Genomic DNA, 24,682 nt, shown 5'->3' on the forward strand with positions numbered 1-24,682 from the left:
AGTTTTTCCCCGATAGGGAAAAGATCCGGTGAACCGGTCCGGATGCGAAGGAGTAACCAGAGCAGTAGTGGATGGTTCCCGCGGGATGGCCTCAATGGATTGCCTGTCTGGATCGCTCAGACGCCGGCATTCATCCTATCCGCATGCAAAAATACCCTCCGAACGAGTAACGCCTCAAAGACACGGACACTACCACCTACTCTTTCGATTTATGAGGCTTTTTACCGCCAAACGGATAAACGTCATGCGGGGGTGTTATTACATAATGCGAGACGATATGGCCACCGCAGGGGCCCCAGATTGAGCCATATTATAAACGCTCCCGCAAACTCTATGCTTTTGCCAAACTTTTACAAGATGTCTAATTTCATAAAAAATGTTTTGCTAACTGACAAAAATAATTATTGCTACTAGAGTGTGAATAGGCTGCGAGGCAAGAGCTTCTAAAAAAATTTTTTTTAATTCTTATAAACTAATAACATTCTTAATAAAGACATTTCTTGCACTACGATTTCAAGAAGATTTTCATCAGCTGAAAATTTAAATTTTCGACGATCAACGAGCATTCCCTATAGCAATCTGTGATAATTTTCAAGTTATGTTAGTTTTCTTTGACATTGCTGGAAGTTCCTTCATAGCCACAGATATTTTTGCACAGTTTGACAAAAAAGGATTTCTCACTGAATAAATGATAAATTCTGTTCAAAATTTTGCTTTCCTTTCCGTTAAAACCTAATATATTCATTTATTTTAGATTTAGATTTGATATTTAGAAAAGAGCTATGGCTAACAAATTTTTCAGTGCCACCAAAAAGCTCGTATAACTTGAAGAAAACTGTTAAACATAAGTATAAGAAATGTTAATACAGATCGATGCAGAATGAAATTCTCTACCAACTGGTAAAATAATAATTGTAGCATTTCGTTGAACATTTTTAGTTATGAGTGCTTAAAGTTCTGCAAACTTAATTTTAAAAATTTGAAATTTGGTAACTTTTTTTAGAATATTAAAAACACCAAAAAAAAATGTATAGCTTCTCTTTCAAATAAATTAAAAAAAATTTCAAAATTTTGAAAAACAGTAGAGTTATCTATTTTTGAAGTCGAAGAAACAATTATAAGAATTTTCAAAGAACCCTAAAAAACAGCAATTATCATTATAAGAACTCCCAATACTTCTAGTGTGGTTCTTATATGAAACAGTCTGTAGAAACGACTATACTAATGTTGAGGTTAAAACAGGGAGTTAATTGAAGAAGTCCGGATTTTTACTTTATTTTAAGTCGACGTTTCGAGTTTATCTTAACCCTTATTTATGACTAGCAAAAAATATTACACCAGTTACTAATAAAAAAGTTATTATATAAGATAAAAATTTACCTCAAAATATTTTTCCTAAGTTAAAATTAGTAGAGATGGATATATAAAAGTTGTTCGAAATTTTATTGAAATAATTTATTAGTTTATAAATTAATTAAACAATGTAACTATTATTATCAGAGTTTATATTGCTAGCATTTTGCTAATCCATTATTTTAATAAACAGCGTACATTTTTTGGCCACATAGACATTTGTGCCTGTTTCTGAGTTAAATAAACCAATTTTTATTTGCTAATTCGGTGTTTTTATTCTAAAAAATTTTTTTATTTTAACTTTGTTTCAAGCTTTTAAAGTTAATTTAGCTTCATTTTTATGTAATACATTTAAAAAGTCATATTTTTTCAAACCAATTAATAAGCCAAGTTCCGAAAACCTCAGTGATGAGCTCGGAACGCAACTTTAAAAATTTTGTTAAAAAAAATCACTGGTCTAAACACAATATTTTTGAATTAGAAGTCATTTTTGGAGCAAAATCTTTTACCAAAAAAAATGTGCCATTAAAAAAATGTTTTAATAACTAATTCGAAAAGTAAATAGAATTTCGAAAAATGTTGTTTAAATTACTTGATGATGATGTACTTATTAGTTTTTTTTATAAAGGCTTGTTTTTGTTAAACATTTGACAAATAAATTTTGTTTTGAGTAGCGCATAAGTTTTTTGAAAAAAGTTTTGAGTATAATTTTAAGCGTTTTCTGAGCTTAAATTTTAAGCTTATTTTAGTGTTTATTTCCGTCATTTTTGTGCTAGAATTTGGAACTCTAATTATTAAGTTTGCGGTAATATATGTGTGTTTAATTTAATTGTGTCACTTGTGCCGATTGCAAATCGATCTTGCGTGTGTTAAAGACGCGAAACCGAGTAATAAGCCTCGCCTAATTGCCTTTAAATAATGAATAATCCTGGAAAAAGGGAAAGAAGGTAATAGAGAAATCTAGCGAGATGATAATAAATGAAAAGGATGATACGGAATCTTTTTGCATCGTCCAATGGCGCAAGCAAATATATCACGGCACAAAGACCTCATCATCCATCTTGCTTATAACAAAACAAATCCATTAAAGCCCTCTCACTTTAATCTGGTCGTAAAAAAAGTGTTTAGTGTTTAGCCATAAACTGTATCGGTATCCCCACTAACTGCGATCCGGTATATGTTCCGGAACAGGACTCTGTCTCCGTCCTCGTCCTGTTGCCTCCTCGCAGGACTCCTCTTCCTGCTCGCGGCTCCGCCCCCGGACCAGTGCGCAAGTTCGCGAAGGCTTCCAGCATCTGGACCTCCCCTAGCAACGTCAGTATCTCGTGTTGATCTGTCATTTGTCCTGCTCCGATTGTTGTGCAGATAAAGGCGACCGACGACGCCGCTCACACTCGATTTTATTACGATTTTTAAGTGAGAGATTATGGCGCGAAAGGACGATTGAGTGGACGGTGACGCGTGCTTCATGAAGCTGGAAGGAAGACTCGCTGAGAAAACGCGAGGGGGCTGAGCCCCCGGATCCGACATCACGATTTTCGGCGACAGCCACAAGGTAAAATGTGACAATTTTTCAAAAATCTTTTAAAATTCTTATCATGTAATACTAATTCTCTAGTCCTTTAAAAATACAATTAAAACATAGGTACAATTATATTCGGCTCGTTTTGTTCATTTTTTTGTGTATTAATTATTAATTTTGTATTTCCTTTATGGTCTAAATTTGTAGCTTTAAAACTTCTCTTATTCTTGTTTCTTTATTTATTTATTTACTTGTGATCATATGATGTCAGCCTCTGATTGTTTTATTACACTTTACTGGCTTTTTCGCTCTTAAACTAGATTTAAGTGCTCTTGTAATTACTGTTAATAAAATCACTGCTTCCCCTATTGAACATTTATGTATTTCATTTGATTAAGTTTATTACCCATAAGAAAAAATATATTTCTGTAAGAACTAAAATGCATATGAATGAAAGGCTTACTGGATAAAGGGGCTATGTAATGTATTTTTGAAAATTAACATTTTTAAAAATTTGAACTATTTTAATAACGTTTAGTATGTTTTTTTTTGAGTTATGATAAAACAGTGATTTACACATCTAACTTATTTCCAATAGAAACTGGCTATTTTCTTGTTTAATATATTTAATTATGTTCTAATTTATTATTTGCTAAAATAATTGCAAATGTAAAGCAAGTTTTCGAAATGAAACATTGAAAGCACGTAACGAAAACCTCTTCGAATATTTTCTAATTATAATTGATTTTATTCTTGTTATATTTTTCTGAATATAGCTGCTCTTTTAATTACAATTAAGCGGTTTCCCAATTGCCAAAAAAAATTTAAAAGTTTATATTATAGTAAGAAGTTTATGCATTCTATTGTTGTAGCAGAAAAAAAATTCTTAATAGTTAGGCAAAAATAGGTTTATAATAAAAAGCCACACTCGTTTTCAAGGTACCCTTGTTAAAAATTAAAATTCGCCTTTTTGTCAGTTTTTTGTTTTAACAAATTTTACAAAAAAAAATTTTTTTGCCAGAACCGGGATTTGAACCTCCCAAAAAATTGAATATGTTAGCTACGATTTTGAAAAATTCTTAAAACGCCCATGCGTCTTCATCTCCATTTTGTTCAATGAAAAAATTAACTGCTAATAAACTACTATAAACCACACAGTAGCTCTAGTAGGTGGGTTAATAAAATTTTTTGAGAAAAGTACGAACTTTTGGAAAAATTGGAAAAATTATGTAAGGGTTTTTTAATCGTCTGATCATGTCAAATTCAGATACGAAATACTGCTAAGCCATTCCCTAATACCCAGGATTTCAAGGGATATTTTTCTATTTATTTATTTTCAGGAAAATTCATTAAATTAATTAACTCACATAATTAAAGTCCAGTTCTATTCAGTTTTGTTTTTTGAACGGAAACACTTTTCGTTTAATTAATTGATATATATGTTAACAAGTCTATTGTTTAATAAAATCTCATAAAATCTCTTATAATACGTATTAAATTACTAAACCAAAATTATCAATAAACGGCCTAATGAATACACTTGAAAGTAATGTTTTTGCTACCTATTTTGTAAAATATTAAACATAACTTGATTTGTTTGTTAAAGTGTCCAATAAATTTTTTATTTGTTAATTGTGGCAAAATGAAAAAATGGCTTTACAATTCTCGTAAAGTCATTAAAAAGCGATGACCTACACTTCTGGGCAAGCATACAGTCGGGAGCAATCAATTGTACATAAATAATTTCTTCCCCTATTAAAAATAGAACACGTTTCTATCCAAATCTGCCTCGTGCTAAGAAATATATCTCTCCATTAAGTCGTCGCATCTGACCGAACCCATACGGGCCTTATTAAATTTATAAATAAGAAGCGATATGTCTTTATCAAATCATCATGATATTAGTATCTGACACATTAATTTAAATGTTATTTTCGTCAATCAAATAATCAAATTACGAAACGAAAGCCCGAGCAACACATCGCCGTCCATCATTAAAACACTTGACACAAAACGAAAAAACACACAGAAAAATTAAAATGAGCACCAGGATAAAGTACTGCTAATTGAGTTAATTCGTCTCATTAAGCAGCGCGTTACATTCTATTAAACTGTACCTAATAAGTGCAGATGTTCTCGAATTCTCGGTACGTTTTCGAATTTTTTCTTATGTGGGCGCCGAGTATAAGCAACGACAAGTAGCCAGATCCATCATCTGTCCAATAAAGCGATATGAAGAGTTGATTGTTTTCATGATTTCTATTAGTGGCTCTAATAACAACAATCATCGAAGCGAATCAACGTCTTGATTTTATTAGAATGATTCGGATTTGACGAATTGACGGACGCTTGCATTCAAATTTAAATCTTTAGGACGCTTCGCAATTGAGTTTGCACTTAATTTACACCAGGCAGGATGTGCTTATTAGCGATATGTCATATCCACAAACCTAATTGTTGTAATAGGGTTAATAAACTAAACGCTGCAAAACAGTTAGTTACTGGACGATGAGAAGAGCAGCCGGCTATCGCCCGAAGACCAAGCTCAGTCACATTTTTTTTCTACTTTGGTTTCACAAATTCTTCAAAACAAAACTCCTTTTAGCAAATTTTTATTGGCAGTGCTGGGCTAGGTGTCATCTCATCAGTCATCACTGTAATCTAGTGTGTGATCTGTCAGCAGCGTCAAGTGGTTTATTGATAAAGCCCGAATAATAATTTACAAAATTAAGAGAAAAGAGTTTGAACATATTTTGATAAGTTAGACTAAACAAAAATAAACAACAAACATTGAAAGTAGAAAAAATTGTATATTACACTCCTTCGTCGTGCTCCAAAATTATTGGTGCCACAATAGAACGTCTTACAAAACTCGTATAATAATACAGGGTGATTCTTTTAGGGCCTACAATAGAACTTCTTCAACTTCTAATATGGCTAGAGCTTTAAAATTTTGTATACGATCCAAATCGACTATTATGAGTTCAGCTAAATTATTTTCAAAATGGTTCAGCACCAAGTTTGAAATTTTAAATAGTAACCACCCATTTTTATTGCATATTTGAATTCACCTTCTCAAGCTGAGTAAAATTTACCCAAGTTGTTGGTACTTATCTGTCATAGTTTTTGGCATATGTCAATTTTCTTGTTAAAATTTTCGTTTGCAAGGGTTTATCTAAGATATTACAGCTCTTGAACCCTTTGCGATAAGTAAATAATTTTTCTTGTACTCGATAACCGAAGGTTTGGAGAGTCTCTTAGAAAATTGTCAACTGTCAAAATTCATGGCTAGTATGATTTTTTCAAAATGGTTATCAAAAAACTGCTATAACTAAGTTTTTTTCAAACAGAACGACCTTATTTTCTTAACGGCAATCGAAATAACATCGAAATTTATGGTGACTTTTATCATTACGTCCTATACCTATCTCTTACAGTTTTTGAAAAAAATCACAAAAAACGGATTTTTCTTCGTAATCTTCATAGGTAATCAAGTAGACCTTGCAAAATGGTTAACAATTGTCAAACTTCAATATTTTATTTAGTTTTTAGCTGGTTTATTATCGAATAAGCAACAAAACAATGATATTTAATTATTTTTTTTATAACTTAGTGAATTATGTAAAGTAACTCAGTCAGTCTGCCATCGATTTTCGAACTTCTTGAATGACAATGGTAGACAAATCGGACATTTCTTTTAATTAACAGCACAATTTTATCGTATTTTTCCAAAATTTACTCGATTAAAAATAAAAATAATGAGCTAAAATCTAGTTTTTTGCGATTTTTTTAAAAATTGTAAAAGATGGATATAGAAGACGTTTATAAAAGTCTGCATAAAAATTGATGTTTTTTTGATTGCCATTGAAAAAAACAGGTCATTCCATTTGAAAAAACTGTTTTATAATCATTTTTAATCAAAATTTTCAAAAAATCATAGTAGCCTTGCAATTCGACAGTTGACAGTCTTGAAAATTTGAGAAGACCCTTCGAACCTTTGGCTATCAAATGCAAAAAATATTTACTTATTTTAAGTGGTTCACGAGCTGTGATATTTTAAATGAACCTCTGCAAATAAAAATTTGAATAAAAAAATTGACATATGTCAAAAACTATGACAGATGAATACTAATAACTAGAACACATTTTACTCAATTTCAAAAGACGAATTCAAAAATGCAATAAAAATAGAGGGTTACTATTTAAAATATCAAAGTTGGCCCCAATTTCTCGTATTTCCGAAAATTCAGCCATTTTGGAAATAATTTAGTTGAACTCAGGATAGTCGACTTGACTTGTATAAAAAAATTAAAACTTCAGCTATATTAGGGACCGGTTTATAGAAGCGTCATTAATTTAATCTGCAATTAAATGCGTGATTAACTGGTCACGTGACCAAATTCAACCAATTTCATTGGCCCATTCGCGTTGTTAACTTTTAACAAGCGGCCCTTTCTAATGTAGACCCTAGAAGAATCAGTCTGTGTACTATTTTTTGCAATAAATTAGTTAAATAGCTGTTTTACGCATTGGTCCATTTATAGACCGCCGCTTCTTTTGGGTAAATTGGCCCTAATCTCTTGATAAGATCTGAGCAGTCTCTTGTCAACTGGCTGCAAAACCCGTCTACGTCCGGTGCAAACTTCCTCTAATTAATTACGTCCCCTTCACCTTCCCCCTTTATGAATAATAAAGCGCGTACTTAACAAATGAAGAAATCCCGATAAATTCCCGTTGGCACGGCATCAGGTGTCGGTCTTGTTGGCGAAGAGCCTCCGTCATTAATATCAATTGGCTGTAGGTAATGTGCGTTCCCCGAATTAGACGTGATTAGCATATTATGCCGCCCCGTCTAGGCAAACATGTAGAGTAGTTGCTGCACGGTCCAAATTGCATTCCATACGTATGATTAGGGACTAATTCGCTGACGGAGGGGGCCCTCTGTAAGGGATATCCACTCTAATAGAATTACGCCGGAGCCCCCGTGATCAACTTACTGCTGCGAGGCTGCCGGGCCCCGACGCGAGACTAGATGGTGGTAATCCAGGCCGACGCATCACGATAATCTCATCAATTTTACATTCGCATGTTAATTATTATTGAAGGAAGGGCGCTGGAGGGACTCTTGATGGACAATTATAGTTATTTAATCGGCAAACTTTCTCCGACTGTTTTTATTTCCGAGTGGAAATCGCGCAAAAATGATCAATTCCCATTAGGCAAATGGATCGGATTGTGCAGGAATGCGATTTGGAGCATCCTCCGCATCCGCATCTACATTTTCGATATTAGTTCCGTACGCCAAACGCAATTAAAGTGGCTCTAATTCGGCAAAGTATCGATATTATGTCTGTTCTGCTGTTAGGCGCCATGCCATGCAGCAAGAATAGCAGAGCGCAATATGCCCGATGGATAATTACAAGTATGACGACTGTCTCGCTCATGATGTCACGTATCTACTTAATATAGTTAACTTAATCAGAATTAATTCGCTGTTAATTTAACCGATGCGACCGACAGTGTAGGCTTTATCTAATTTAAAAACACGGTTCCATATCTAGATCGGTTTCCATTAGGGATGCCAGCTAATACACTTAGCTACAAGATGGAATATGGATAAGCACAAAAATCTAATTCGTGAAACGAGGAACGAACCGAAAACAACAACTGATCAGTGGACGCATCCGAACCTGGCACAGTTTCAAAATTCTTGATCCGGTTTATTTTGTTTACCACAAATATCCAAAAATTTTAATGTTTTATACTTAAAATATTAAAAAAAAAATAAACATTTAATAATAAAGAATAATTGTTTTAATTTTTCTGTTTAAGCTCCTATTCTTTCAGCTTGATTATAAATTATGATTACCGACAGCAATTTTTTTAGAGAATCTAAAATCTTATAATGAATTAATTCTCACATGCTGTGACTAAACGTTTCACTGTTACAGCGTTTCAGATAGTTTGATGTAGATGTAAAATATGGTATTAAATATTTCTTCATTTTTAAACATCCCTATCTGTCAAATGCATTCATTTTTCTTTCTTATTTAAATTAGGTTTTTTTCGTGTTTCAACATTCATCTTAATTCTATACTAAACTGAGTCCGAACGAAATTATTGAAGAGAAGGCTCAGAGTTTAATCAGAAAAAGAATTTGAAGAATGTAGAAGTTTTTAGATAAAAATATTCAATGATGCAGTCTACAAAATAACTCTAAAAAAGAATTTCAGAAAAAAAATTATAAACGAATCTAAAAATAAAATATTCTAAAGAATCGTGCATACTTCAGATCTATATAGAGAGCTTTAGAAAGTACAAAAACAAAGCTAAAAAATAATCCAGAAAAACTCTAAACAAACGAATTTTGAAAAGTTGCAGAGTAGAATCTAAAAAACACTTTGGGGAATGCAAAAATGAGAATATAGTAGTTTTTAAATAATTTTGAGTAGTCTAGAGTTTATAAAAGTCTAACCCTGAATTTATAAAAAAATAATCGAAAAAAAGACCCGTTTTCAGATCTATAAATGCCATTACAAACAATTAATAATTATTTATTATACAAGATAACAAAATTTTCCATTATTTTGATTAAATTACCGAGTTATTTTGATTGACAATTATAGGTAAACATAGGTAAACACGTTAAAAACAACAACTAGACGATGAAATTTGGTTTTACCACTAAAAAATTAATGAAAGAATAAAAAAATCTAGAGAAGAGGGCAGAAGCAGTGCAAAAGAATAATCTGGCAAAAAATCTGGTGAAGAATCTATAAAAGAATCTAAAGATAGGTTTACAAAATAAACTAAAAAATTGTCCGGATTTTAGATCCAAACGGCTTTAGAAAAAAATCAGAGAAGAATTTAGAAAAATCTTAAGAAGAGTACACAAACAATACAAAAGAGTAATCTGGAGAAATTCTAAAAAAAACTAGAAAAAGAAATCAAAAAAACAGTGCAGAATCTAAAAGAAAAATTGGAAAATGTAAAAGTATTTATAAAAGATTTTTGAGTAAAGTCTAAAAAATAATTGTAAAGAAGCAACTAAAGAAAAATTTATTCAAAGGGTCATAAAATATACTAAAGGAGAGTCCAGATTTCCGATCTACTGAAGATCTGTTTTAGAAAAGATTACAGTAAAACAATAATGTTAAAGAGTAATGTCAAAAAAATTTTAAACGAAACTATAGAAGAAAACACACTGAGTGGAATCTAAGAGAGATTTGAAGAATGTAGGAGAAATGTTTATAAAAAAATTGAGTATAAAGTCTAAAAAATAATGGTAAAAAAGGTTCAGGACAAGAATCTATAAAAGAATCAAAAGAATAGCTTATAGAATTATGATCCATAAAAATCAGAAAAAAAGATTTAAAGAAAAACCTGCAGAGAGCTTAGAATCAGTGCTACAGTATAAGTTCGAAATATTTATTTTAATTAATTGTCAAAAAATCCTTAAAACTAATCAAAAAGTATAGGCCTCCTGACACAAAAGCAAACCTTGTGATCATTTGAATTTATAATTATTTCGTACGATAATATTTAATTAGAATACATCTTTTCCCTCAGTTTTCACTCATTTATCAATCACAAAGAAAAAAAAAACGTACTCTAGTTATAAATTCAAATGCATCATTTAAAATTTTCAAATAAGAATGTTTGAAACTATTTTTGTAAAATTTGTCATCGGGACATGCCAATTTTTTAAAACTTTTATCTTTTCGTAAAAGATATTTAAGTTCTTAGAATGAAGCAACTTTTTAATAGTTTTGATCATTACGTTAAAAAATTCTTTTTAATATGAAATAACGGTTATGTTTATCGAGACATTAACAAAGACCCTCCGCCTCCACTTAACAATATTTTATGAGCAAACCCGCATAATTTTGAAATTAATTTGATCATAAAGAGCCACAGTGTAATGACAAATAGGCTGTTAGCAAGGAAATAGTCCACAGCATAACACGATAATTGTTGTTCCATGCACTTGTGTTGGTTGAGTAAAGTATTAATTAAAAAAATTTTGGAAAAATGGAAATATGCTTTATTTGGAAAAAAATTGTTTCAGATTGCGGGTGGGGGAGGCAGAGGCATGTTCTGCTACCACTGCCCGCCCGCCTTGCACCCCGGCGCCCCCCAGCCCCGACTACCGACTCTGGAATACCCATTCACCCCGACCCACCCTTGTGAGTATAGACTTTGCTCCGACAAGATTAGCGCATAATCACAGGTTGTCAAAAATACTTCTTTTACGAGGTCAAAACTAATGCGATAACTAAATCCACCCTTGATGCGACATGCGGTGCCGAAATTCGTCATTAGGGGGTGCCGAATCTCCGGAGAGCGGGTCGGGCGTCCGCCGCTGATGACAGATTTCTTCTTTATCGATACAATAGCACCGATAATCACAGAGTCCAGGTACGGGATTAGCGGATAATCGCATCATCACAGGGCGCATTAGCGAACTGTGACCTCGGAGAGAAAGCGACGATTTATCTTTCAATCATTGTGTTTGTCATCGCGTCATGAAATTCCGGACCGAGCCCTGTCAGAACCGATTACGGACTGATTTCGCATTCCATTTGGAATATCGATGGATCGCCGGACGCTAAATCCGGCTTTTTGCGGCAGAGTCCGGACCCACTCCGGGAGCCGCAGCGAACCGCCACCTTTCAAACAAGGCCCTTTTCGTCTACACAAACTTGTATCGTGGATGGAAACGAAATTTCTGAGGTGGTGATTATCGCGGCATGGGCTTGGTGGGCGCTCCCATGATCTCGATCCTGTGGAAAAACGCGAATCCTCCTCTGTGCGCTGCGCTTTAAAAAATTCAAATGCCTAAATGCAATTATCCGAGTCTTCTTTCATCATCATAGGATAACTTTTCGGACGAAATCCACAGCCGGCATCTCTAAACTTTAATTTCAGTTATGCGTAATTACATTACCGCCATGCCGAGGATATATTAATTAAAATCTCATGTTTAATTCAGAGAAATTGTATATTTAATCTTATAATCTGCTCTGTTCCCCGCGAATTAAAACCGCGCAAACATCGCTTATTTCAAACTCATCAAATATTTACCGCTTTATTGATTTAATATTAAAATCGGTTTTTGCGCGCTATAAAATTGCTTTTTATTGTGAAGTTAATGCTTTTTTTTCCTCTCCCGTTCTGTTTACTTTTTTAGTTCAACCATAATCAGCTTTAAAAGCTCTCTCCATTTTTAAATTTCAATTAAAATTATTTTTTCGACGAGTGCAACCGTCGCCGAATCAAATCCGGCCGAAGATAATGGCGCTAAAATTAATCACAAATAATTTAAATTAAAATAGTATTGAACCAATGAAGCGGAAAATTTCAATCAGTTTATTGATGTCGTCGCTTAATTCGATCAGAACGCCAATTAATTTGTTAGCGGACGATTTTTCGGTGAACTAATTCAGCCAATGAATTCGGAGAATTTTGACCAAAATCTAAAATAGAAACCTCTCGCAACATTTCACCGAGCAACTTAACGCCGAGACGTATTCGGTAATATTTGCCGTCTGGTAAGCTTCTTCCAAACCCAATAATCTTAATAGAGTTTGTGTTACATGGAGTTATCTTGTTTCGTCGAAAAATCTACTTTGGAACTTTCCAACTTTGACCTGCGGTCACTTTTTGCCACATGTAATAATCTCAGACGTTTCACGTTCATCATATCTTGAAGGAAATAAAACCGGCGGTTCTTGTGCAGACACGAGCTACTCCTACCACCCGGCCATCCACGACGACACCTTCGTCAGGCGGAAGCAGAGGCGGAACCGGACCACCTTCACCCTCCAGCAGCTGGAGGAGCTGGAGAGCGCCTTCGCCCAGACGCACTACCCGGACGTCTTCACCAGGGAGGACCTGGCCATGAAGATCAACCTCACCGAGGCCAGGGTCCAGGTCAGTCGGTTTTCCGTTCAAATAATGCACAGTTTTAACACATTAGCGCAATGCATAATTAAAAGCGCTGTTGATGCATTGCTTTAGCCGCCACATATTAATGAAGTTCCGTTGGAATGTTGATTTCAAATATGTGGAGTTTAGTTATGAATTAATAAATTAGTATTCTTTCGGTTGTTTGAGAGGGTAAGGGTTTACTGGCAGATTTGCTGTAAACACAAAACACCTACTAACGATTACGCAACCATAATTCTGGTTAGTTTGTTCGGCAAACCGCAGCAGATGTTGTTCTTTGTGCGATCACAATGTAACAAGTACGGCTCCAACCCTTCGGCCTGGAGCGCAAACACCGAGGGGTGGCTAATCCCATCCCCTGGCAAATGTTCGTCTAATAAACATGTATCCAACACAAGTGCATCATCGAAAAAAATCGTTAATTGTTCGACTGGTGGTAGCAGGGTAATGGAATTAAGCAGTGGAAGCCGTGCGCCTCGCCTCCGTTCGAAGGCTAAAAGCTCACGTCAAATGAGCGGATTATTTATTTTAATATGATAAAACGTCGTAAGAGACAGCACTTTGCGCTGTTTTATGAAATCACTCAGGAAAATGTGTGATTAAAACGAATTTGATCTCGCGGAAAAGCCTCCCAAAGTAAATTTATGTTAAAAGTGTATTAGTTCCGCGAGCGCGCTTTAAAAGTTAAGTGGTCAGATTAACGTTCGTTTTATTATTTAACTTCATTAAAACGCCGTCGACGGTTTTCCATCGACGAATTATTCATCGTAGACGTTTCGGCCTTTTGCGCGCTTCCTCAGGCTCTAATTTGACACGTAGAGCCGTGCCAACAGACAAGAGAACGGCCCCGGGCCGGCAGGAAGTCCCTCTGCGAGGTGTGTATTAGATTCCGACGGCAATTAGAGCTCGCTAATGAGCCTCTACGGACACAATTACACTCGGCAGCTGCGGAGGACCTCGTTCGCTTTGTAAACGCATACGTGGATTACGGTTAGGTGCCTGCCTGGACTTTGAGAGCTGGAGATGCACCTCATACAAACCGGAAGCTCTCACACTCCAAATTTGCACACAATGGACGGGAATTAATAAAAAACAAATAGTTGTATACAGCGTGGCGAACCAAAGTTATTTTACATAATTGGAATCTATGCAAAAAAATAATATAACTTTATATAAACTATTGTGGGTCTATCTTTTTTTGTTTTGGAATTATTCAACTTTTTGTTATAAAAAAGACCAATTTTTGAAAAATCAACGCAAAGCCGCCTATGAATATGTTTCGCCAAGTTTGCAACAGAAGAATTTTGAATACTTTGTAGTTTTAGCAAATAGACGACTTTTTGTTAAAACACGCAGATAATATACAGAGTGTGCTGAAATGCAAAAAGTTGAATAACTCATTTTTTTTAAATGGATTTTTTTTCATGTATCGATTGGATTTTTAAATTATTTTTCGGGATTTTTCAAAAAAATATTTTATTGCAAGAAAATTTGATACCTATCCTAGAACCCGATAAGTCAAATGGTGATTTTGATATGTACTAATGTGACTCATTATATTAGTAATCTAATTATTACTTGACACATAAATGAATTTTGCTCCCTAAGAATTAATAATAAAAAAATAAAAAAGAAAAAAAATATTTCAAATTTTCTATACAAGCTGCATATGATTAGAAAGCTTATAAAAAATGCTATCGATACATGTAAAAAATACATGGTGTTCCATCTGAAAAAAATCAGTTACTTAACTTTTTGCGTTTTGGAACTCCTGTACATTACCTCCATGTTTCAGTAAAAATCGATTATTGCTAAAACTACAGGGTATTCTGAGTTTTTCTGTTGTAAATTTTTCGAAAAATATTCCAGGCAACTTTGCAGTGCTTTTCAAAAATTGGTATTTTTTATAACGAAAAGATGAATAATTCCGAAACGAAAAGCCCCATAATAGTTTATATAAAGTTACATTATTTTTTTGCGTAAAATCTAATCATCCAAAAATATATAAGGTGTTCCATTAAAATGTATCTTTGATTCACCAGTTTGTGTACAACATCCTGTGTACAATAAAGCTATTTTTAGTTTGTGGACTAAAAGTCGATCAATCGGCTAGTGAAAACGACATGGCAATATTTCAAATAATAAAAAAGCCATAGAAAAAAAAATAAAAATGAAACTTTCTGAGCTACAATCGTGGACAAGGCACTGGGCAAAACCGTGTATTAATGATTTATTTTATGATTTTAAGAGATATTTCTTTTCACCTAATCGGGGGTTGTCCCCCAATGGAGAACACATGCATGTGACTTAATCCCTGTCAATTCCGTCAATCCCCCGGTCCTGGCCAATAAACGCATCGAATTCACATCATAACCCGTAATAAAATTAATACACAACCTCTGGCCGCCCCGCCATCATTTTTCCATAAGGGAGGGTTGTGCAGAATGGAAAAAAGAAAACAATAACGTCCGGCGATCATTCGATTTGCTCCTCGATATTATAGGTGCAATTCAAGGGTGGCAGATTGTAATGGGATAAGCACCCTTATTATTTGTTCGGACTCGTTATCCGCTTGTTAGTGACAATAATGAGTGTGTTGTGTGTTGGTACAAGTGAAGTGTCGCAGCGGGCAGCCGGCCCTTAATTGCCCGGAATCATCTCGCAACGAAATCCAACCGGAAAGACGAGAACTCGCCAAATTTGATTTTTGACCGAAAACGTTAAACTCGAGAGACAGAAATGAAGACGGAACGGACGCGTGGCCGCATTATAAAACACCAAACTCCCTCGAGTCAATGAACACAGACCGGGTCCGACATGTCCAGTGTCATATTACAGTCACTTACATTGGCCGATGTCTTGTGATGTTTTATATATTTTTTGAACGGCATTGTCAGCTCCCCACGTTCTACGGCAAACCCCAGCAACTGTGCACCAAGGGGCCACTTTAAACCTGCCCCATACATTGCCAAAAAAATTACAAACACTAGTGAGTTCAAATAAAATGCGAAAAAATTATTTCCAGTGTTTTGCGAGCCCTCTAATTGAGATTTCGTGACGATTCTTCCCTTGCGCCCTCCGGGCCAACCATCAAATCAAATTACAAAACAATTAAACGCACGCGTGTCTCCTTTTTTGTTCTATTGTAAAACACAACGGAGTACACGCCCCAATTAGGGCCACGTGGCCCACGTCCAATTTTTCATTTCCATCTAGGTGTTAACTCCCGGTTATCGAACCGATAAATTCGAGTCAAACCTGTCCCCCGATCGCATAAATTCGGTCCAACCCCTCAGCCTTTGTAAACCGACACCCGATTGACATGAGAAATGTTATTGCGGGCCTTTCAATTCGATTTCGATGTAAACTGATACTTTAATGATGATTACGGCGTGCGTCATACAGATAAACGAGCGAAAAATAATTTTGTAGGTGTGGTTCCAAAACCGGAGGGCCAAATGGCGCAAGGCCGAGCGTCTGAAGGAGGAGCAGCGGAAGCGCGACGGCCAGGACGTGGTGAAGCGCGACCAGGAGGAGACGAAGGAAGAGAAGGTCGAGGAGACGAGCTCCCCGGAGGTGGCGGGCCCGGACGAAGAGCTGGTCCGGGAGTGCTCCAGCCGGAGCAGCGGCCGCGAGACCCCGGAGCAGCGAGTGGCGGAGACGTCCCCGGACCCGGCCTCGCCGCAGAGTCCGGCGGCCTCCGCCTCCTCGGAGCCGCCGCGGCCGGTGCCGCCGCCCTTCTCGCACATGTTTCCCTTCGGCGACAGGTAGGTGCCGCAAGTTGTGGGAAAATTTCGAGCGAAATCGTGACTCTGTTTAACAAACAATTGGCTTCGTTAAGGAGGCTAGCGAGCAATTATCAGGGGACATGTAGGGTAATTATTAAATAATTAATTTAAACACTTGTTAATTGATAACATCACGCACTTAAAATTAACTAACTCGTCAATTTCAACAGTGAAATCTTCAATCTAGCATGATGTCATGGCGTTAATTACTTTGTCGGCTGACTGTCACATGAATTCTGGACGGGTTCATCAATTTTCATCGATATGGCCTTTGGGCCGAATTTTACGTGACCCTAATGACGGTCCTTTCAATTTCCGAAATTTTGCAATTCATTAATTGGGCGAGACCTTGCATTCAATTGTAAATTAAAATTACGAGAATTTCCATTTTTTTAAATTTAAATGTAAGCTGTAAAATTTTTGGTCCAGTGGTGGTAAACTCAAGGCCGGTGATTGTCACCTTTGTATCGCATTTGGTATTCTCTTGAGTTGTTTGCGCTACTTCGACGTATTGTATCGAATTGGAATATGAAATGGCAAAAGGAAGCAAAACAAAGCAATCATTTGACGTGTTTTCCGCTAGCGCAGAAAAATTCTGTAGGTGACGTTTAAAGGAAGCAACAAGAAGAAGAATATCTCATAACCGTCGTCCGCCGTATAAGCGGGCGTAAAAGCACGGAGAACAAACGTTCGTTTTGAATTTTGCACCGGTATCTGCTTAAGTTGTTGAGGGGCAGCAGAGAAGCACCAAACTATATTTCCCCGGCATAAAGCGGATCTATAAAACATATAAATTCTATATTCTTTCTGTGAAGTGCCATATTACATCTCGAAAACACTGAGAGTAGCAAAGATCTGACAAGAGGAGAAACTTAAATATTCATCAAGCAGACATAAAGATCGTAATATCATAAAACGAATTTTCCATTCGTTCAAACAAAAAGAAAACCGGCTAACATCTCATTTGCATTTCAGAGCGAGAGGAGGGCTCGCCTAGAAATGACAGGCTAATTTCGTTGTGAACAAATTAAACCTCTCGGAGACGCCGGGGCCGGATTAATCGCGCGTGTGCCGCGGAATCAGGGCCGGAGTTGAGTGGATTTATTTCGGAATTATTTAACGTGATGGGTGTGCTTATGCAATTTAAATTCGTCACATAGCCGCCGGCTGGAGTCGGTCAATAAAGTCGTACGAAAAATATGAAACATTCATGACGAGGAAACGGCTGGAGAGCAGTTTTCGTCATGTGATGTAATAGGGTAAATATGAAATGCTAATATTTGAAAGTTAGAAATTATATTTCAAATTGAACTGTCCAATATGCGGGACCCGATACAGAAAAATTATTCCGGGACGCCCGGAGCTACACACTTCAAAATGGCGGCCGGCAAGCCACCGCGCGTAAAAACATACCCAAACTAATTGGGAAAAATAATACGATCAAAAACTACATCCGTAATAATTATTGTGTAGCTAAACTTCGAAAACAATCCAATATGGGCAGAAGTATTACATCTAATTCCTATAGTTTGATTTTTTTTACTTTACCTCAGAATTATTTAGAAAATTTTTAAACCGATATTGTGACCTGAAGAATTTTGAAAATCCGGAAAAAATTCCTTAAAGTTATTTGGCTACGATAGTTGACTAAAAAGTTACACATGAGCTTAGAGAAGATTTTTTCAAATTTTTCAAAAGGTATTAATCTTATTCGAAACTTCGTTTAATTTAAAAAGCAGAAAATGACGAAGGTGTAAATAGTCTACAAAGATACTCAACTAAAAATCCTTCCTTTTTAAAAAATATTTCTCGCGGGGAACCAGCTGGAGGATAAGTTCCATCATCTCTATAAGCCAGAAATTTCAAAAACCCTCTTTGCACACTTTCAAGCTTTTCCCGGTAGGTAATGTAAATAGGAGATCATATAACTGATACATATTCTAAACACTGTCTAACAGTTAAAAAATATAGCAATTGCAAAGTGTTAATTTGTGAAAATTTAAAATCATTTCTTATAACAAACCTAACATCTTGGAAGCTATCAATGTGATTGGAAAACGTTAACTTCGATCAAAAGTAACACCTAGATCTTTGACATGATCCAGTTTTTTAATAGTAAAGAATTAATAAAGTAATTAAACTTTATGACTGATTTGTTAGAAAACTGCATTAAAAAACATTTTGACTGATTAAGATTTAACTAATTTTTCTAACACCATTTTAAAAGATTAAGGATATTCTTCTGCAGAACATTAGTCAAAAGAAGTTTTTATTCTACAAAAAATTTCAAATTGTCAGCGTAGAAGAGGCACGGTATGTTAAAATAAATTACAATGTCATTAATAAACAGTATAAAAAGAAGCGGTCCGAGTATCGAACCTTGTGGCACTCCAGACGTAACTTCAAATGCGTCAGGTACAAAACCATTTAGGAAAATATACTGTCTTTTTTTACTAAGCTAGGATTGAAAAAAAATTATCAAAGTGTCTGAAAGACCAAAATAACAAAGTTTGGAAAGCAGTACGAAGATACGAAGATCAAAAGTCTCTAAGCAGGAAAGATTCGTTACAGTGGATCTACCAGACACAAAACCGTGTTGATCATTACATATTATGTATTTTTTAACATAAACACTTACTACATTGTAAATAAGCGTTTCAAAGCATTTGCTGAAGTTATCAATTAAAGGAATAGGTCGGAATTTATTTTCTGTCTACTCTCTGGTAACAAAAATATAAGCCACATTTCTATTTCCTAAAAGTTTTCAAAATTTGTTTCTGATGTCTAGTTTGGCACCCGTTATTTCTGTGATAAACTAAATTTTAAACATTTTATTTGCTTTAAAATATAGTCAGGTGAATGTATCAGTATCAGTTTTAGGCTTAAAGGCATTGACAATTTATTTTTCCTGTTTTATGTTTTAACAGAAGTTGAAAATATCGTTCGTCCTATATCATTAAGTTCATTTCAAAAATTTCTGCAATGAGAAATATGTAAGACAATCGCTTAGAAAGAAAGACATCGTGACATAACATCCGTCTCTCATCTTAAAATCCTAAACCAAAAACTTGACAGATATTTGAACATTTTCCACAAATCTTCCACAAAATCAATTACCTTTTCGAGTAATTTTTGTTCTAAATTTTGTCTTGAACTTGGCGAAAACATCTGAGAAATTTGGATAAACTCTGACAGTGTCACTTAAAAGTCAAAATCATTTGATCTTAATATAAAACCAAATGCTCAAGACGGTTACGACGTCATAATTTTAAATTTAAATCGAAATAACTTGACTTATAGAGCAGATACGGAGAAAGGATTTTCACTATTGTACTATCATTTAAGACAAAGTTGTTTTTTCAGTTGCCAATGCCTTTAATTATTCTACCGATACACACAAGTTTCGTCTATCGTTAAAAAACGTTGTAAACAAGTATATTATTTAAAAACAGTCAACTTTTTGTTTACCAAATTACAAGGAACTAATCTTTTTTAAATGTCTTTTTGAATAATGATTTTTGACTTTTTTGACTTTCTTTTATGACTAGGAAATTAATTATTAAAATCAGCATCTTCTCCAAATTCTGGACCATACAATTATTAATATTATAGTCACTTCTCTACAAAACTAATTGTAAAAGTTAGATTTAAAGAACGTCCCTTTACATCTTGTTGAGCAATTTTGCCGTTTCGGTTCAGCGATCCTGCTCGAAGGGCCCCGAAACAATCCCTGTGTTTCCCCGCATTGGGTTTCATTTCTTCCGTCGACAACAGTGTAAACGACAATGTCTAATATGGACAACGACGTTAAAACATCGCAAATTGACACTTGACCCGTTGAAAGCGCTGCTTCGCAAATTATATTTGCGATGTGCGCGCTCTGACACAACACGAATTCTTTAATTGTAACGAATGTATGGCGAGTACTAAAATAGATCACGTTCTAGCTATCGGACCAAATTAATTTATATCAATTTAAATTGCATCGTGTTAAATACATCTTGTCGAATTAGCGGAAAAATCGCTCCTCGTCTCTCAGCCGAGCGGTTTCTCTCTGTTAAACGATTCAAATTGCATAATAACGAGATTGAAACGTTTCATATGTAATAGGTACGCCAAGCCCACCCCCCTAATGTGTGACATTCAAATTGGCCCTGTATGCCGGTACCGCGACGAATTAACAGTGCATTACGCCTGATTATAGTGATGGAAACTGAGAATAATTTCAATTAGTGTATCAGAACGATTAGCGATGGCAGTTGGCAGGGAGATGCCCGAAAGAAGTGGCAAAAACAAATAAGTTAAACAAATCAGCGAGTTTGTTGTGTCCCTTTGAGCGTTTTAATTCAATTAAGTTCTGGTTTATACCTAATAGCCTTCGTCCCACTACCATTTTACCCCATTGAATAATACAGCCCGCAATACAATTTAGCGCCGTACCCATTTCATAAAACGCATCTAAAGCGCGACTCCGGAACCCACAAGCCCATTAAATTTGCAGCCGTCGTTACGTTCTCGGCCAGATCGCAAAATTCCGGCGATTGTTTGTAATTTTTCAGTGTAGGGTGTGATCAGAAAAAGGCGATGCCGTTGTATGAAAGATGCATGAGCTGGCGCGCTGCTCGCAGATGGAAATGTAACCGAGGAAAATTCACTTGGTCAACTTGAAAGCTAACTTGTATTCGGGAAACTTTATTGAGGAAAATTTGATTTAATTTTTATAACAGCACCAAAGAGGAATGAGTGCTGTAATTTCTTTTGATGCTGCAATATAATTTCTGTATAGCGAGTACCTTTCCAAATGAAATTTTAAACGTATCGCGAAAAACTTTCAGTTGCACACCTGAATAAGGAAACGAAGACAAGAGGAAGTTGGAAATGAGCTTCGACAAACAGGCAGTGGCAGGAATAAACACTGCGCTTTCGCGGTTAACAGTCTATGCGACTGCACCACTTCGAGTTAGATTTATTGATTAAATTATTCCAATAAGAGACTTGTTTATGGGAGACAATTGCTTAATAGTTAATATTCGCGAGTCCTTCACTTGAGTGAGCCAAATATTTCGGCACAAGGGGCACAGCCTGCACACATGCACGGCTTGATTTATTGCCATCAAGGTTTCCAGATGACTTAGCAGCTATTTGTGGATTTCTGCCTACAATTAAGCAGTTTTTAGCCTGGTCTATTATTTTCTGCCTCTGATTACACTAATGTACAATTTTTTTTTACCAAAAACTGATTTTGACTTCTGCTTACTTAAACAGGATGGCTAAAAAGTATGGATACAGTTAAATATTATAAAAACTATTAATTAAAACTTATTGAAATTTGGTGTATGCTTAAGAGTATATAAATTTTAACGTTTTAGGTGGTTACTAAATTTCTATCTCCATTTGTTCTTCGGATACAAGGCTAACTTGATTTTTTTTAAATAGCAACAAGGATCAAATTTAATATTTTTGAGAAGAGCATTTTTTCTAACTTCATACCTTAATTTAGTCGAAAGTTAAAAAAAGTCGAAAATTTTGAAAAATGTAAAATTTTGATAGCTTTGGTCTTTATCTATCGCTAGCTCTTTGCTGTAAGTAAAAGTTAAAAATAATTGTTAAAATGATACTTTTAACTGAAAAAGAACCTTTTAATTAAAAAAATTTAAACACGAAATACTTGATTTTTATGTTACAAAAGATGTTCAAAATGATTTCCACTAACTTCTTGGCTTTCTGTCTCCATGATAAACCAACATGAGATTTTTTTCGCTCAGTTTTACTTAAATGTACCATTATTAAGCTAACCAGTGCACCCAAGTTTAGTTTTTGGCTAATATACAAGTGACAGATGTCGCTAATAACAGTATTTTCAAAGCTAAATTAGTTTTACTATTCCAGAAAATTTTTGAATTTTTATTTTTTTACCTTTTAATAAAAGTAAAGGTGGGTACTATGTTACATCAATTAATTCAGAAAAAATGCTCTTTTAAAAATGGTTAAACTTTACCCTTCGTGCCATTAAAAAAAATCACGTTAGCCTTGTGTTTTCAAAATAAATGAAGATAAAAACTTTTTATAACACTTTTAACTGTTTCCCAAATTTCAAGGTTCTCTTAAACCGTTCTAAAAATATTTAACTGTATCCATACTTTTGTATATGCCACATTTGTCTATCACGTGCAGTTTTTTTAATATATTCACTAAAAATTTTAAAAATTTGTTTGGCATTCGTTATTTCTGTGATAAACTAATTGTTAACCAATGAGATTTTTTTCGCTCAGTTTTATTTAAATGTACCATTATTAAGCTAACCAGTGCACCCAAGTTTAGTTTTTGGCTAATATACAAGTGACAGATGTCGCTAATAACAGTATTTTCAAAGCTAAATTAGTTTTACTATTCCAGAAAATTTTTGAATTTTTATTTTTTTACCTTTTAATAAAAGTAAAGGTGGGTACTATGTTACATCAATTAATTCAGAAAAAATGCTCTTTTAAAAATGGTTAAACTTTACCCTTCGTGCCATTAAAAAAAATCACGTTAGCCTTGTGTTTTCAAAATAAATGAAGATAAATTTTTTTTATAACACTTTTAACTGTTTCCCAAATTTCAAGGTTCTCTTAAACCGTTCTAAAAATATTTAACTGTATCCATACTTTTGTATATGCCACATTTGTCTATCAAGTGTAGTTTTTTTAATATATTCACTAAAAATTTTAAAAATTTATTTGGCATTCGTTATTTCTGTGATAAACTAATTGTTAACCAATGAGATTTTTTTCGCTCAGTTTTACTTAAATGTACCATTATTAAGCTAACCAGTGCACCCAAGTTTAGTTTTTGGTTAATATACAAGTGACAGATGTCGCTAATAACAGTATTTTTAAAGCTAAATTAGTTTTACTATTCCAGAAAATTTTTGAATTTTTATTTTTTTACCTTTTAATAAAAGTAAAGGTGGGTACTATGTTACATCAATTAATTCAGAAAAAATGCTCTTTTAAAAATGGTTAAACTTTACCCTTCGTGCCATTAAAAAAAATGAAGTTAGCCTTGTGTTTTCAAAATAAATGAAGATAAAATTTTTTTATAACACTTTTAACTGTTTCCCAAATTTCAAGGTTCTCTTAAACCGTTTTAAAAATATTTAACTGTATCCATACTTTTGTATATGCCACATTTGTCTATCACGTGTAGTTTTTTTAATATATTCACTAAAAATTTTAAAAATTTGTTTGGCATTCGTTATTTCTATGATAAACTAATTGTTAACCAATGAGATTTTTTTCGCTCAGTTTTACTTAAATGTACCATTATTAAGCTAACCAGTGCACCCAAGTTTAGTTTTTGGCTAATATACAAGTGACAGATGTCGCTAATAACAGTATTTTCAAAGCTAAATTAGTTTTACTATTCCAGAAAATTTTTGAATTTTTATTTTTTTACCTTTTAATAAAAGTAAAGGTGGGTACTATGTTACATCAAATAATTCAGAAAAAATGCTCTTTTAAAAATGGTTAAACTTTATCCTTCGTGCCATTAAAAAAAATCAAGTTAGCCTTGTGTTTTCAAAATAAATGAAGATAAAATTTTTTTATAACACTTTTAACTGTTTCCCAAATTTCAAGGTTCTCTTAAACCGTTCTAAAAATATTTAACTGTATCCATACTTTTGTATATGCCACATTTGTCTATCACGTGTAGTTTTTTTAATATATTCACTAAAAATTTTAAAAATTTGTTTGGCATTCGTTTTTTCTGTGATAAACTAATTGTTAATCAATGTATTTGCTTGTGTTTGTGGTAAAGCAGAAGCAGTTTGTAACATTTTTGATGAAAAGATTGTCAAAAATTGTCAAGTACTGGTACTTTATAATGAATATTTAAAAACTTGACGTCCTAAATTATTTTTTTTCGACTTCATTATCAGATATAGACGTTGTAAACTAGTGTTATTTAACGGTTTCTGTTTAACACCCCACATTTTTATTTTGCTTGTAACTTTGTGTTTGCCCTAAATTATATTGTTGCGTACCCGTGGGGGGTAGGAAGAAAGTGCAGAAGAGTGTCCAATTACGCC

General features: G+C 34.4%; 2 protein-coding genes across 3 annotated transcripts in view; one reads left to right on the top strand and one right to left on the bottom strand.

Annotated features, from left to right (window-relative positions):
* The window catches only part of for (foraging), a 132,559-nt gene that overhangs the window by 79,060 nt on the left and 28,817 nt on the right, over positions 1-24,682 (bottom strand). The window lies entirely within an intron of this gene.
* The window catches only part of Drgx (Dorsal root ganglia homeobox), a 29,893-nt gene continuing 7,869 nt past the window's right edge, over positions 2,659-24,682 (top strand). The window contains exons 1-4 of one of the 2 annotated variants that reach the window (XM_015982597.2): positions 2,659-2,908; positions 10,944-11,061; positions 12,615-12,808; positions 16,256-16,590. In XM_015982597.2, the coding sequence (XP_015838083.1) occupies positions 10,968-11,061; positions 12,615-12,808; positions 16,256-16,590 (623 nt within the window). In that variant the 5' untranslated portion in view covers positions 2,659-2,908; positions 10,944-10,967. Of the gene's footprint in view, positions 2,909-10,943; positions 11,062-11,135; positions 11,294-12,614; positions 12,809-16,255; positions 16,591-24,682 lie in introns of those variants that run through there. The other variant, XM_015982596.2, reaches the window with a different exon arrangement.

The sequence above is a fragment of the Tribolium castaneum genome, chromosome 6 (assembly GCF_031307605.1).
Source record: "Tribolium castaneum strain GA2 chromosome 6, icTriCast1.1, whole genome shotgun sequence".
NCBI lineage: Eukaryota > Metazoa > Arthropoda > Insecta > Coleoptera > Tenebrionidae > Tribolium > Tribolium castaneum.